The sequence below is a fragment of the Apteryx rowi genome, unplaced genomic scaffold (genome assembly GCF_003343035.1).
Source record: "Apteryx rowi isolate R43461 unplaced genomic scaffold, aptRow1 scaffold_661, whole genome shotgun sequence".
Classification (NCBI taxonomy): domain Eukaryota; kingdom Metazoa; phylum Chordata; class Aves; order Apterygiformes; family Apterygidae; genus Apteryx; species Apteryx rowi.
The window spans coordinates 14,763-31,682 of record NW_020450940.1 but is presented as its reverse complement, the minus strand read 5'-3'; the positions used below and the strand labels follow the sequence as shown (position 1 = coordinate 31,682).

At 39.7% G+C, this 16,920-nt stretch overlaps 1 protein-coding gene across 1 annotated transcript in view; it reads right to left on the bottom strand.

Annotated features, from left to right (window-relative positions):
• Window positions 1-16,920, bottom strand: part of TDRD7 (tudor domain containing 7) — a gene marked incomplete at its 5' end in the record, with an annotated part of 37,647 nt that overhangs the window by 7,214 nt on the left and 13,513 nt on the right. Inside the window, 5 exons of the mRNA XM_026085211.1 lie at window positions 520-654; window positions 790-992; window positions 1,584-1,695; window positions 3,328-3,514; window positions 9,669-10,249. Of these exons, the coding sequence (XP_025940996.1) occupies window positions 520-654; window positions 790-992; window positions 1,584-1,695; window positions 3,328-3,514; window positions 9,669-10,249 (1,218 nt within the window). The remainder of the gene's footprint in view (window positions 1-519; window positions 655-789; window positions 993-1,583; window positions 1,696-3,327; window positions 3,515-9,668; window positions 10,250-16,920) is intronic.

The following is a 16,920-nucleotide window of genomic DNA, read 5'->3' as shown; positions in this document are numbered from 1 at the left end:
CAGGTATGCAAGCACACCAGATCAAGACCATACAACCCACAAGGAAGCCAGGCTAAAAAGAACAGATTTTGGTTACACTGCTCTTTGACATTTTGCACACACTGTGCTATGGGCCAGGTGGTTCATGCACCTTAACTCCATCATATGAGTCAGATCTCCAGAGAACAGTATATGGTAGTAGCTACACACAGATTTTTYAATTAGTCTGAAGCAGTGCTTCCTCTGAAGTTTCCACCTGAAGTTCCCCTTAAGAGCCATTCTGTTACTATACAAACYACTCAAGAAATGTTATAAGTAGTTACTGACAGTGACAGCATCAGAGACAACATCTGAACAAGAGAGAATCAAAAGAAACTTTCACTCTGAAGTTTGTCTCTCAAAGACTAAGTTCAGAATTTGGAGCCATTTTGAATATGGTCTATAGCTACCTCAGAAACTTGAACTTGTGTGAGAAAAAGGATTGATAAACTGAAGAAATATCACATTATCCCACCACTTCCCTCCTCATCACAGACCTACCTTGTAATGGAAGTAGTCTTCTAGCTTCTGCAAGATTTCAGAAAGCCTGGACAAGCCTTTAGATGGTACTTGGCAATACAGACTTCCATCAGAAGAAACGCTGGTTACTCTGACATTGGTATATATCGCATCTACCTGCAATGGTAAGATTTTGACAAGAAAGGGAAAAGCACATACACAAAAACTCAGCAAATTTCTGCATATTGTTTTTTACACATCCAAGACCTGAGTACTTTTTAATGAATTWAGAAAGAAACAGGAAGATGGTACCTGTAGGTGCAGTTCAAGGGACTTGTCATACAACGCCTTCCGACAGGTAGCATTGATGTTGATATCCTCTTCTCCAGATGTGTCATAGAGAACAAGAAGAGGAATATCACTCTTTTCCAATATTTCCACAGCAAATATCTTGCTGCAAGTTTGCAATTCCACAGTCTTTACTAAAACAGGATCATCACAGAAGAATTCCAGCCCTGTAAGACAAGCCATACTTTTCACATATCACTTTATTTGAAGGAAAATATAATAATCAGGTTTGTGTTTGCAACAGTAGTCTTTCCAAGAATCAGGATGTAGTTGGAAAGTCATATTGCATCCCTACTTGTACTCTGCTTAATTTCTCCCTCCTTAACATAGAAAGTCATCTAAAAAAAAAACCCTCCAAAAAAGAAAAAACAACCCCCCCCACCTTTTTCATAAAGAATCAAGGCAAAAGGGTAAAGGAAAAAGAGTGCATCAAAAGTAAAAAAAAATAAAGCTCATTTCTGGCAATTCTATACATTTGAAATACAATTTGTAAAAGTTAGAAATGGCCAGTTTGGGGAAGGTAAGTTTCCTGCACAGTCTAGGAATTCTGCAAGTACTGAGAGGGGAAGGACCTTCCTTGCTTCTTTTGCTCTCCTTTTCCTTCCTTCCACACCTACTTGCATCTGCTTAAACTAAACTGTCTTGGACAGAATCTAACAGAGTTGTTATTAACAAGGATCCCAACACCCAGGTTGAGATGCTTCAATCCATAAGTCACACAACAGCAAGCTGTAGAGTCAACAGTGGCTTTCTCTTACCTGCCAGTTTACATTTTGCAGCCTGAAATGGAAGTGAATAGAACTGTTTGCCTAGCTTGTACACATAGTTCTTTTCAATAAYCTCACTGAAGCCATAATCAACATAGCACACCTGATAATGGAAAAGGAAATAAAAACAAGTTCATTAATATCTTTTTAAGAATATGTTCCTGAGTCTAGGGAAAATATATTCAGTTATCCCATTCTCTGTGCATCCACTGAATAGGCAAGCCACTGCTCAGTAATTTAGTATTATATATTGCTATTAGCCTTATGTTTGTTTCACTGCTTCGATGTTCAGAGTTATCAAGGAAAGCCTTCTTCAAGATCCCTAAAACTATCCTCTCCAACCATTCCACAGAAAGTCTGTTCTTCACAGAAAGAGTGCTGGAAAGACTCAGCACACACTACCTGAAGTTGCATGAAAAAAAAAGTAATAAATTGGCAATTTTGAATTTTAAAGTTTGAAAGTGTTGAAAACTCAAGTACCATTTCAGTGCCATTCTACAGTTTGCCTTTTGTACTTATAGCTTTAAGAGGATCGTTTTGATGTATGCTTCTAATAACYTCGCTACAAATACCACAGGTATTAAAGGAAATCAGTAGGGAAACTGCTGATTAGCAAAAGGTAATCAGGGCTAAGGCGAGAGAAACAAGTCTTTGACAGGGCCTTTTATAGCAGTTTTCTAAACTTTAACATGCAAAGTGTCTGCATACCAAACTTGCAAAAGGGAGGTCTGAGGATGAYTGCAAACGCTGCAGTGCAGCAGTGGCCTTCTTTCTGCTGCTATTCAGGCTTGAGAGACGTCAGAGGCATATTTGCTATCACTATCCTTTCCATTTCTCTGAAATCAACATTAATGTTTTACAAAATTGACACTTTACCCTTCAAATTTCAGCTGAAGGGTATCACACTAGCTTTCTGAATGATTAATTCTAATACATGTACTATTTAAACATTTATGAAATGGATCAACATTAGAAGTATGTTAAGCAGATCTTGGTGAAAAGTCACCTAACTAGGGAAAGAAAAAAAATAAAAACATAATGTTTCATTAAGTAAGGAATAACTGAAAAGTTTGAAATTGTTTTTACAATTCAGTTATGTTCTAGCTTTGTAGCAGATGAACAAGAAGAGTCTGTTTGGCTCAGGAAAGGTTTAACAGAGGAGTTAAATAATCTCAGATAAAAGTGTTTAACTAACAAGCAGATCAGGTAACTCCTAGAATACTGGATCTAGTTAGGTGAGCAAAGAAGTTGAAACACTAGTATATTCTTCCCACTGTCTTGCTGTTTAATGAATGTGATGGATATTTTGGTGCAAGACTTCAGGCTAGATATGGGTCATAGGTCTTTAGCCTATTCACATTTCTCTCTTCGCTTTCCCTTCCCATGCCCCACTCCAAAACAGCACTACTACACCTATTCTTCACAAGACTATCAAAGGTACTTTTACCAGCACAGAAGTGCTACAGTGCCCAGCCCCATACAAACCAAACCAACAACCCCCAAAACAAAGTATTTATGGGGTGGGGGAATGGGGATGGGACTGAAAGATCATTTAATTTAGACAATCATGCAACTTCAAAAGAGTTCTTAGTTTTTCATGTAACTGAAAAAAGAAATATTTCCAGACAGGGAAGGAGAGAATGCTATTGTAGCATGTTTAAGAACTGACTGCTTATCTAAAAAAGAGAACTGTTTCAAGGTTTTTTTTCAAGCACCAGAACAAATAGCTGCTTGCCTTTATTCTGTTGTCTTCCACAGAAGTTATCTGAGCACGCAACCACGCATCTTCCTCAACACGTACAGCAACAATTTGCCCAACACTTACAGACTGAACCAGTGACACTGTAGGATTCTGACTATAGTATTCTTTCATCTCATCTTCCATTTGTTCCTGGGCAGAAGAATAATCTTTACCCACATACCTACAGTATTTCAGAAAAAACAAAATGCAAGAGTCAGGATATGAGTACAAAAGGCTTAGYGAAAACAAAGGAATGCTCATATGAATATTCAAGTGTGAATAAATTATAAATAAATATAGTTTCTAAGCACATCAGCATTGAAACTCTTTTTTGATTAAGAGGGCTATAGAAAAGTAGCAATTCTTACAAAAATTGGTACCATCCAGAGCTGAATATGGTCCAGCAGCATAAAGTCTAACATGCTCAACTAGATTTCTAGTAAAAGCTGTTACTTGTTTATTACAACAATGTAGAGGAACTTGACCAGAAGAGCAGAGTAGCGTCAGGGACCAGGTACARTACAGAACTAGTATGTCATCTCTGAAGTTCCTCTGCCATTAGGAGCACCAGCTTAATCAATCAGGTTTTCATGAAAGCTGATCAAAGCACAAGGCACTTAAAATAGCTTTAGAGATCATCTGTCAAACCATCTCCTGTTTACTCTCTTCTTAGCCTTAAAAATGATTTTGATATTAGACTGCTGACCTTGCTCATACCAAAGCAGTCTGTCACAAACTTAGTGAAAGATCCAAATAGGACATTCTAAACATTTTAGGAACAAGTCAGATTAGAAAAGACAGAAGAAAAACTTATTTCCAAAGTTATGTTAGCAGCTACTTTTAACTACATTAAAATTGTTTGCAAAATGATTAATACTGTTATTTCTACCATAATGTTTGGTATATCGTGCTATAAAAAGATAAGTTTATTATGAAAATTGGATATACATCCAGGATTAGYGCAGTTATTGTACTATGACATACTGTGCTAACTTTGTTAAAATGATTAACTTGCATCTGATTATTTCCCAGACTGTCTTTATGCAAATGAGGGTTTTCTATTACCATATCATTCAATTATATATTGTTTTCAAGCTTAACAGCTCTTTTGTTTCTATGCAAAAATTCACATAATTCATAAGGAACTTGGAGTGGAGACAGGTAGATGGGTATATGCTACTCAAAAGTTTACTTCTTAACATTTGTTTCTTAAAGATACTTAACAGAAAGTAGAAGTATCTTGAATTTTTCAGAACTTCTTGCCTCACTATTTTCAGGGAATAGGTAAAAATTGCATTAAAAAGCTTTTTGGCTGATCAAAGATGATTGAGATTGCTTTCCAAGTTTTTTTTTGTTAAAAGAATCTGGAACAATAATTTTTCAAGAGCGTCTGCTAATCTACATGCAGGTGGTCAGACTTTGCAAGTCATCTGCTACGCATTCAGCACCATTCTCAACTGGAACTAATTCACATGTCAAGCTTGCTGCTTCATTGTGAAAGGAACAGAGTAGTTATGTTCTCGTAGTGGAAAAAAAACTGTAATATTTTGTCTAYTCTAAGGGTTAAAAGTGGGGAAAAAAGTACCAGACCTCTAGCTGGGAAACACAAAGTAGTTGAAGATAAAAGTGACAATTATTTCTTGCAAGAATTCCATTGTAGGACCTAGCATATCATCTCTGCCTTCACACTGTTGTAGGTGTATAGAGAATATCTGAGAACATTTGCATCATCTCACTTTCATTCTGCCTACAACAGAACTCTTAAAGAACTGTCCACAGTGTCAAATTTGAAATAGCTCAAAACTTTTGAATTTTGTCTTAATTAGTACTCCAATACAAAGGCTTCAGCCAAGCAACACTTAGTCATATGCCAAGAAAGTAAAGAGATATTGCTCAAGCAAGACACAAAGGGGAATCTTGATTTTACTAATGCTGCCAAAACCAGCATCAACTGGTAGCCTCTATACCGTCCTTAAATAGAAGGAGTGAAAGTGACTGCTAGGACATGCAAAGGAAAACTGAGTCCATGCATTGTTTCMTTCTTGTATGTCCATACAAACATTTTTTTTCCATGGCCAAAAAAACTATTTCTTTCAAGACCTGTTTGATCTTGAAGATGAGTGACTTTGTCCATGAAAGTGTAATCAACACCATATACCTACACAGAACAACAAGTTCACGAAATTTATTGCTTAATATTGTCCGAGAACCATGGTCTAAAATTCGGGAACTGCCACTTTAGAGGAAATTTTTAACAAAGCAGCCTCAACTCAGAACGTCATAAGGCAGGCTGTTCCAGCTCACATGGATGCAGCATGCTACGTTATTGCTTACAGACACTCTTGTCAAATGAGACACTGAGCCAGAGCACAGTTACTATCATCAGTGATCCACTATCCACTTCATTCTGGAGTAAGACAGAAATACTGTTTACTAGCCAAGCTGAATTCCTTCCCCTCACTGGGCCAGTATTGGAGGCAACAGGAAGGCTGCATTCTGTAAGCAGGACTAGAAGTCAGACAGTAGCTCTTGTTGYGCCACAGACCTGTTTCACCTACAGAAAGACATGTGGTCCTCCACTTCCCTACCTCTAAGTTAGGGAGGAAGATACAGCCACCAGTAGAAGGTGTTTTGAAATTAGGGAGCTGAAAATTCTTTTTAACTGTATCTTTCCATTATGTTGGTGACTAAAGTCCTGATCTCTGCCTGCTGTAGTCTGTGGCCAGACTGGGGAAAATGTGTTGGATGAGATGATACCTCCTTTTCAGGATAGGGGTAAAAACCTAAGAATTGAAGCTTCTTTTCCATGGTTGATTAAAAACTGTAAAGCAAAAAAACCACCCGCATTAATCTTGCTGCTACTAGGAAAAAGGAAAAAAAAATTACAGTAAACATTTGGAAGGATGCTGAAATCATTTAAGATAGCTATCTTTAGTTCTCTTCAACAGCTGGGAAAAGCACTGTTTCATCTCAGAAAAAACAGAATGTACTGGGGACATCCTTTGCAATTTCTCTTCTATCTCACATCTGATAGAGTTCATCATTTACATACAAAGCCTTCCAGGATGACCTGCAGTATGCATGAGTATCATCTGAGCAACTGGAACTGACTATGTATTAGAAAAATAAAACCATGCAGGCTAAAATCTCAGAAGGATATTTGAAGGAAAATGATCACAAATGTTTCACAGGAGGTATTTGTTGCATAAGCCACAAAAGCAACTTAACATTTTGAACACAAGTTAATGRGTGGATACTCAGTCATACCAGCAGGAGCTGAGGATCAAGTCAGGGATTATGTGAGAAGACTTGAACCATACAAGTCCATGGGATCAGACAGGATGCACACGAGGGTGCTAAGAGAGCCTTGCAAGGACATCAGTCATCTATCATCTTTGAAAGGTCATGAAGATGGGGGAAGATTCCAATGACCAGACAACACTAAGTGTTGCTGCTATCTTTAGGAAAGCCCAAAAGATCAATCTGGGGAACTACAGGCAGATCAGCCTCACTTTGGTCCCTGGGAAAAATCAGAGTGACTTCTCTTAGAATGCATTTCTGGGCATATGAAGGTGGTGATGGGGAATAGMCAGTAAATCACTATGATTTGCCAAGGGTAAATCATGCCCGACCAACCTGATTGCCTTCTGTGGTAAGATGAGTACACTTCTGTAAGAGGGGAGAGCAGTGGATGTCATTTACCTCAACTTTAGCAAGTCTTTTGACACTATCTCCCACAATRTTCTTGTATCCAAGTTCAGATATTACAGTCCTGATGTGGGGACAACTAGATAGATTAAAAACTGTTTAGATGATCAGCTCAGAGCATAGTGATTAATGGGACATACTTTACCTGGAGACTGATGACAAGTGGMATACCATACAAGGTCTATCCTGGGACCTGTCCTGTTTAACTTGTCAGTGACCTGGAGGTGGCACTGGAGTGCTCACTCAGAGTTTGCACATGACACCAAATTGAGGGTGAGGGTGGAGGGTGAAGCTGATACACTTGAGGGCAGGCCTGCCACCCAGGGAGGACTGGACAGGCTGGAGGTTCCTGTCAGCCCATTCCTCATGATACTCCACAAGGATAAGTGTCATGTCCTGCGCCTGGCGAGGAAGAAACCCTGGCAATGACAGAGGTGGGGATGGAGTGGCTTGGGAATAGCTCTGCAGAAAAGGCTTCAAGAATCTTGATAGACAGCAAGCCCAACACAAGCCAGCAATGTGCCTTGCCAGCAAAGAAAGGCAACAGTATCCTGGGCTGTACCAAGAGGAACTCAGCCAGTAGCTGTAGGAAAGTGATTTTCTTCTTCTTCTTGGGTCATGTCACTTCAAAMCAACTAAAAAGACACCACTATTCTGAACTAGCGGAGCTGATCTTATATTCCTAATATCAAAGGCAAAATTGACCATCAGGTCAACATGGATTAAGCCAAACACAAAGCATGCTCTGAACCCATCCAAATGGGACAATACTGCCAAAGGAGGCACAGCTCAGTTTTGAAGGGTTAACCCTGCATTGGAGCCAACCCATATGAAAATAAACCTTCATCAAGAACAGTTCTCCCCAAGTAATTCCTGAAAACCTCCTTAAAATAACAGATGAGAAAGCTAAAGTGTGTAACTCCACATATTCAGCAAGTTATGAATACTGTCAGAGTTAAAAGGTGTACAGTGAGAAGGAGAGTGTTTTGTGCAGGTGTCTCACTCAGCAAGACGGAAGTAGAGATGGAGAGTTTGTTCCGCCTTTCCTAACACAAAACATGCAATAAGCATTATGYCCAACTGTTTCAGTAATCCTAGGTACAGATTACTTGTTTTTATATTCGCTATTTCTGCTGGCACTAATTCATCTTTCATCATTGTCCTTCCTGTTTCAGACTAAACTTAAACACAGCTTTCACAGGAGCACCCAAAAACATCAAAGCTCTTTTCTTTCATGTAATTTTTCCTCCTACTTTTTTTTTTTGTTGTTTTAAACTTAAGCTCACTCCCAAATTCTGGCAATCTTGTCTTCATTAGAATGAGTGACTTGTCCACTCAGCGAAAGTATAGATGTTAATGATAGTTAAAGGGTCTTACCTTAATTTAAGTTTTGTCATAAGACTAGTACACAAAACAAGTTTATAAGCATGCTCCCTACTGTTACACCTGTGGCCACGAAAATGTACAACATAAAACACTTTGTCTGAGAAAAAGCACAGTATAAAATGGTACTAGCATCTAAAACAAAGATGACAACATTCTTATATAAGAATTTCTTTCATAATCCCCAAGTATGGATTTTCCTCTAAGAATTACCAGCCATTACAGTTCCATGAGTTCAGAGAACTAAACTGATGGGCTGAAACTTAAAGAAAGTTCCAGGTTAAGTATTCCAATACACTGCTGTTGGCTAGAGGAGAAAAAAAAATGTATTTAAATTTCAACCTTACAGTTAATGTTGAATATTGCTAACCAGTAATAAGGAACYAGGTTTGTGTTTCATGATTAGAAGATCTAAGTAAACTGCACACGCACTTATTTAGATGCTAATCAAGACCTTTGAGAATGAGTGAACTAACATAAGCTGAAACTGCAGAAACTGATGGGGAAAAAAAAAASACCGATGATACAGTATATTACCAAACAGCAGTTCAATTCATCTTTTTGGGTGACATAAAACTGTTTAAGATTTAGGTCAATTTGCAATAATTCAGAATAAAATATTCTTCAGAAAGTCAYAGCTTTTAAAGAACTGTTGGGATTTCTATGTTTTATACCAACAGTGAAGTATACTAAGCTTATCATGGTATTTCCTGACACAGCACCATAACATATACATAACGTAGCAACTACAATCCACCTTTTAGAGTATCCCCTAAAGCTGGACAGATTAACAACCACCAAAACCAAGAAGCACTTGTAGCTCACTGTTGGATGGAAGCTCATCTACCCCCAAAAGTAGAAACTGCATACTCAAGTCATATCCAGGTAGTGGTAAGTCAGTTTTAGAAGTTAAAAAAAAATACTTTGATGTATATTGAGGCAAGGCAATATCTGAACAATGTTATGAGCTACATAAGGGTTATTTAACTTGGCCTTCTAACAGTTCAAGCTTGCTTTGGTTCTCAGACAAGATAATGATAAAACTGATCAGCTCAGCAATCTCAGCAAACTTCTATTCAAACACACAGACAAAAGGATTCTTAAGTTTCATTAAGAGCATTAGCAAATAACACAGACCTGCACCTTCCTGTTCAYCTGTTATCTTATGGCAGAGCTTTACAATAAGAATAAGCAGATTTATAAATATAGCTAAAAAAGAAAGTGATTCTGAAGTAAGAACTTGCCTAATTATGACCTCATTAGTGTTGTTCAGTTCTACTACCAAGACAGAGAGGGATCCTTCTGCAGGAGTGACTAGAGGAGGGACAGTCAGGCTCTCTGGATACTGCTCTTTGGATTCTTCATACTGCTGTTCAGCTGTGGCCTTCACATCATCATGCATCTGGACTTTCTCAGGGACATTCAGATTCTCATCAAGATATCTTTGGGGTTTAGCATAGAGGATGGCCTTTTTTGGATTGTCAGATATGTGGTCCACTGTGCATACATCTGAGAGCAACTCTAGATTATTTAGAACGCCCTCTGGAAATTTTAGTTGGTAAATGTCTTGATACAGCTTGGGAAGTGCATTAGCCCAAAGACCACTGGAATACTTCAGCAAGATGTTGACAACTTTCTGCTTGAAGTCACTGCTAAGTGAAGCAGATGTGGTTTCCATGCTTGATTTTAACAAAGGGTCCACTTTTGAAGAAGGAACATTTTGAGCTGCTTTTCCTTGCTCTATATCACTCTTCACTAAGGGTGGTATCCTCTTAGCAGGATAAAGGAGTCCGTCCATATGATCACCTGTGCATACTTTTTCCACCTTAGAAAATAAAAAGTAGAATCAAGAATCAGTTATGTCCCAATCTAAACCATTTTGATAAATTTTATAACATGCATTTTATACAAACTTCAAGGTGGACATCCACGGGGAACTCAGCTTGAGGCAATTACTGCAGAGCAGTCATTTCTTTTCATGTCTCCTCCTCCTCCATTTATTTGGGTTACTGAACACACATGACTAAATCAGTAGAGAGCAAATATGAAACCTATGTATTACAATTAAGACTTGCTTCCAAAAGAGTAAATATCTTTTATCTCCTAGCAGAAGCAGAAGATAATGATACACTGCTTGAACATAAGATCTCTTCCACCAGCCAATTATAAACAAAAGACTCCATCTCAATTCACTGAGGGAAAAGGGATTTGATGGTATACTTCAGATATGAGAGGTCATCTGCCAGACACTACTATAAACAATATCTGCTGTCACATACAGGGAATGCTTTTATTTAGACAAGTTCTGAAATTAAGGAAGAAAATTCTGGATCRTTTTAAGTTTGACCACACACCTATAATTTCCCTCCAGATCTAGATTCTTTGCAAGTCCATATGCCTCTCCCCTTCCCCATATCCAGTAATAAGCATCTTGGACAGTCTGAAGTCACGGCCATGAAAGCAATATTTGTGAGAACTGTAAGGACAAACTCACAATAAAATTCCACRTTGTTAAATCTACAGAATTTCAACCAAGATCGGCCTAACCATAGCATAGAACAAATGTCTGTGTAGATTTCAGACAACCAAAGTATCACTGCTTTCACCATAATCCTCAAGCAAGAACAACTCTTGCAGTAAATAAAACTTAAGGTTTATAGAGCTCCACTTTTACATTCCTTCCCTAGAGGAAAGACACATTCGGTTTCCCAGACAAACATCACACCTAAGCCCTTTCCAGAGCTAGATCAGTGAAGAACAAATTGAATGGATGGATAACTACAAATGCACAAACAAAATGCCTTTGTCTGAAAGGTTCCTGTTACCTGACCCAAGAATGTCAAATGAGAGGAATGAGTATAGGTAAGTACAGATTGTGTAAAAATCTTAGGTCTATGTCTCCTACCTTTATTCTTTATTATGAGGAAATAGTTACTGTAAAGACACTCATYCCAAACAAATTAAGGCTAATACCAGGACCTGAAGATCCAACACGGTAAAGTCAAAGTGGGATCTGACATTGAGAGGCCTGTGAAAAGTATACAGGCTCTTATTTGTGCTTAATGAAGTTCAGMTAGAGAAGGATGGTAGCCAGTGAAGTCATGTCCTCTGCTCATCTTAAGTTCCCTTGGTAATTACAGAGCTCCTTCAACAAGAGCAGCATTATATGAATGTATACACCAAGTAAGTTTTTCTTCTCCAAAGGGAGTTATTCCACAACAGAATCTAACTACAGGTACTGCCATACAATCACTCCTAAGAAGGGAGGATAGGTCAAGCATCAAGTGATTTGCAGAACCTAGAGRACCTTCAGTAAACACTAACAAAAAATTTCAGTTGGGGGGACCTCTGGAGGCCACACAGTCCAACTACTTGCTCAAAGCAGAACCAACTAGATCAGGTTGCTCCGGGTCTTGYGCAGCTGAATTGGGAAGATTTCAAAATTGTAGATCCCACAGCTTCACTGGGTTCCTCTTCCAGAGGTTGAGCACCCCTCCGAGGAAAAAAGGGCTCCTCTGATCTTCTGGGATTGCCTTGTGTTGCAACTTATCTGCTGCCTGCTGTCCTACCAGTGTGCACCTCCAAGAGCAGCCTGGCTCTGTATYCTCTATGCCTTTCCACGAGGGAGGGGAAGACAGCCAGAAGAGCTTGCCTTTGCCTTCTCTTCCTTAGGCTGAACAAARGTATTTCTTGCCACCTTTCCTAATATGTGCTGTTCTCTAGCTCCCCTCTTCATCTAGGTGGCTTCTGCTGAATTTACAMTGTTCAGTTAATGTCTGCCTTGTTCTACCCCGGGGAGCTCCAAACCAGACACAGGACTCCAGGTGCATCAGGCTCAGAGGTACCRACAAAACAGAAGGAATCCCTTTCCTCTACCAGCTACCCACACCCTTGTTAAGACAGTCCAGACAGAGGCTGCAAGGCCCCCCAGCTGATTCCAGTCTGATTTGCTGCCCACCAAGACTCCCAAGAGCCTTTAGAGAGAGGAGGTTCCTGTTAGTCCCAGCCTGTTAAGGTCCTTCTGAAGAGCAGCCCTCCCCTCCAGCATATCAGTCTTCCCAATATGGTATCATCCTCAGACTTTCCCAAGATGCACTCCATCCCCTCATTCAGTTTATTAAGAAACAGACTGGCCTCAGCATCAACCCCCGAGGCATGCCCCTAGTAACCAACTGCCCACTGGACCTCATACTGCTGATGACAACCCTTGAAGCCCAGTAGTTTGGCCAGTTTTCCACCCCACCTTTTAGGCCACTGATCAAACCCATATGTTACACCACCACTTAGGTGCAAACAAGACTATGAGAAAATGTGTCAAAGGCCTTTATAGAGAAGTCAAAGGAAACACCATGCACTGCTCTCCTCTTATCCACAGAGCCCATCCCTTCAGAGGAGGCAGTCTGAGTGATCAGACATGAGCTGTTCTTAGCAAATACCTGTCAATCTTTCTCCACACCCTTGTCCTTCACATGCTTCAGGAGAAGGAGTTGCTCCTGGAATCTTCCCAGGCCTGGAAGTAAGTGACTAGGTTGGAGTTCCCCAGATCCTTCTCCTTGCCCTTTTGGAAAATGTATGCAATGTCTGATTTTTTTTTTCAGACCTCAAGAACTAGATTCTCTAGCATGTTCCAGTTGTCCCAATCTTGCAACATGCTAGAGAATGGCCTTGCAATGACATCAGCCAGCTCCCTCAGCACCGACACCCAGATGGCTTCAGTTCCCAACTTGATCTTCCTTAACTGTGGGTAACACTTTGCTCCCAGAGATTATGTTCCTAGGTTTAGGTACCAAGAAGGTCTGAGGGCAAATCTCACCAGTAGAAACCAAGGCAGACAAGGCACTGAGTACCATGACCTCTTCCATGTCTTTTGCTGCTACTTAGGAGCCTCTGCAAAAATCGCTGCGGCAGTAATTCATGGAAGCTATCAAGGACCTTTTTGATGACGAGATTGTTAACAATACAAAATGACATTCTTCCTTCACCAGAAGAAGCATTTGTAACATCTGGTAGCAGATATCTTACTGTGTTCCTTGAATCACAGTCAAAGAAAGGAGTTTGGTTAAAAAAAAGGTATTAAATACTTGCAAGGGATAACATCCCTGCACACTCCCCTGAAAAACAGAGTCAATAGGTCAAAGTACAGCAAGTGGCCCAGAGGATATCAGGACACACTCCTTGGCAGGTAATAACATCCTAGACACAGAAAACAAGTTAAGGATATCCAAAATGGCTGTGCACAAGATTGAGGGATTTGTTTAAAAGACAAGCCAAGGAAACTATTATTCTTTTAGCTCCATAAAATACTTGGCATTACTAGGACCATAATCTGTATGAATAGACTGTGTTAGGATGTATGGCAGATTATCCTGAAAAAGCCAGAAGCAAGAGTCTACCTTTATGCATCTTTTCTCTTGGCCAGCTCTTTCTAAATTGGTGCTGCAATAGGGATGAATGAGTTTTAGCTGACTGGACTTCTAAACCTCACACCCTGGAGACTGGCAGCAGACTGAAGAAAGAAGATCCTTAGAGACTTTTAAGCCTCTTAACTCCAATAATAGCTCTGAGGTTTTATAGGCATCAAATCTCTCTTCTGAAGAGACTGTGGATGCTGACACAGCCAAACATTGAGAGGCAGGAAAACACTGCTATTTCAGCTTACTTCAGTAAGTAGACTCGGGTGGATGTCCTTAGGCTACTACTCCTTGCATTGAAGCTAACAGTCAAGATACAACAGACTCTTCCAGTCACTGCTATGGCCAAGAGATCTTCAGCGATGCCTAATAGTACAGAAGCTTTTAACTGTAAGCAGTTTTGCTTGTGAGTGACAGACTTTGTATCAGCTACCCTTTCTTCAGGGCAAATCTCATCTTGGTTTCCAGTGGCATCTGTAGATTTGGCAGTACGGTGCTGCCCGTAAGTACGGCTCGCAGGCTGGCTTTGCAAGTGCAAAATACCTGCTGTCATCTCTCCAGAGAGCAGTGACAATGCCTGTCAGAATGTGTTATTGGGGCAACACTGTTTAAGACCAAACAGGTTGAAGCCATACTACACAGAAGAAAAATAAGGACAGACATGTTTGTCCTGAGTCTGAATAACAGAAATAAACAGAGTAACAGAGGGAGCTCTGAAAAATTAAAATCAGGATCCCAAAATAATAATGCGGCTTCAAATTAAAAAAAAGTCCCAAAATAAACACTGATGCTGCAAACCAAAGAATTGAGTAATCTGAGGAAAATGGAAGGGAAGAGCAAGTCCATTCCTTTTCACATATACATATAGAGGGATGGGGGCAGTCACGCTCCTGTATGGGCTTCTAAGACAAAAGCTTTTTTTACAAGTGTGCTTGCAAATGTGCAACTAAACTACTACATCAATATATATGATCAAAAGAAAGGATCCACTTTGTTATGCCAGGATGATCAAGATGAGCTTTACAGCCTTATCTAACTATTGAGCATAGTGGTGATCGAAGAGCAGGTACACTGGCAACCTCCCTAGAGCATCAGCATACTTCCCAATAGGAACYGGGGAAAAAAATTTCCTTGAACTGAGAGTTTTTAGTCAGGAAAAAGTGTCCTTCTGTGACTTTTTTCCCAAGGTTCTATTCACGATTATCTTAAGCAGCTTTTTTCTGCCACTCTTCTACAAAGCAGAGAAATGAAATGCACAGTGGAAGCTGGTGTTTAGTATCAGTTGTGGCAGATAACTGATACTACTACTACTACTTACTAACTACTGTTAGTATTTTGTGGCAGACAGTAAAATCTGGCTCCATTATGTTTGGTATCAAATAGATCCTTAAAGACTGTTCTAAGACACAACAATCAGAACYTTCACACTGATTCAGAGAGACTAATTCATCGGAAGTGTGATTCATAGATTCTTTCAGACCATGTTTAAGGGTATAATACACAAGTTGACAGCTAGGGCATACATGCCAAAGACTGCATAGAGACACATTTTGCTGAAAGGCACCTGAAACCAATGCTTCAGTGTGAAGACAGCTCTTATCTCCACCTGACTTTCCTTAAGAGTGCATGAAGTTCTGGTACCTAGCAAGCTGGAGCTCAAAGCATTGAGGAAGGTATTCCTGGCCTTGCATCCATACCTCTGGCTGGCAGCATCTTTTCTTTGTCAAAAGCAGCCACTACAACTCCAGGTCCCACTGTTTCTTCCAGTCATTCTTTAGTACAGCTCTTCCAAGCAGTAGAGAAATGCTGCTTCAAAATTAACCCTCAGTTCCTCAGGTATTCCCTGCTCTTCTAAGCAGCTGCCTCTGAAAGCAACAGCCTGAGCTTGCAGCTGTTTAACCTATTACACTGCTTCATATACATGCAAAAAAAAAAATTTAGGGAAAGAAAACGGTCTCATGCACCATTCCTGAAAGGCTGTCAATCCCCACTGCATAAGGCAGCAGACTTTATAAAGAACTTTTCCCTTCACTCATCCCATCCAGCCTAACAAAGATATAAAGGAACATTGCCTTCCCATCYCCAAACATATTGCTACTATTTGACAAATGTTCTTCAAGCTGCTGGCACCCCAAAGATCATAAATCAAACTACAACCTGAAATATGCTACCAAGCCCCCACAACTTTTCTTAGTCTGCTGCATGCCTATGTTGTCTGTTATTTCAGTCTCCAAGATACATCTGGTTGAGAGAGAAACCATCTTTCTTCTCTGCCCACCATCCTATTCCAAATTCCAAGTAAGGAATTATTCACTTTTACCACCTAGAACTTCAGATGGTGAACAGCATCACAACATGCAGTGCCCTGTGAATTTAACAGAAATTGAAATGAGAGCCAATATCCCCCTGACATTTTACATAACTGCTCTATAAAGCTTTTAACCAACTCCAGTACTATTTGACTATTGCCTGGTTGAAGTTTCCAGCTCAAAGTTCACAGTAGCTAATTATAAGGATTTACATGCTTTACAGAAATAAAAATCTGTCTTCCTTACCCTTACTATTTTTCTGTTCTGGCAGACTAATATCATCCCTATTTATGGCAGCCAACTCTGGATAACAGTTTGTGCTTCATATTGTAAATCTAGGAAAAGCAGGCAAACATCTGACACTTCCTGCATAAATAGTATTTCCTTCTCCACAGAAAGGGTGGAAACTTCTCACTCATTAGAAACTGTGGAGCTGCAACAACTTCTCTTACAAGACTGTGAAAGCCCCTTAAATCATCCAGACATAATATATCCTTGGGATCTACTCCAGCCTTTTCAGGTCCTAGTCTAATATCCAGTCAATTGCTTTGCATGGGAAGTGTCAATACCAAACATCTTGCTCTAAATGCCATGAGGACACTTTAAAAAACCTGTCTTCAACCAAACCACATGTCAACTGGGAGATGTTTATGCAGTGTTCGAAGAACTGGTTCAGTTTTGAATTTCAGTTATCAGTATCTAAGAATTGCCTTCCAAAATTTCAGGCCTGTTACAACACATTTCAGATGCCGCAATCACTCTGAAGCCTATTTCTA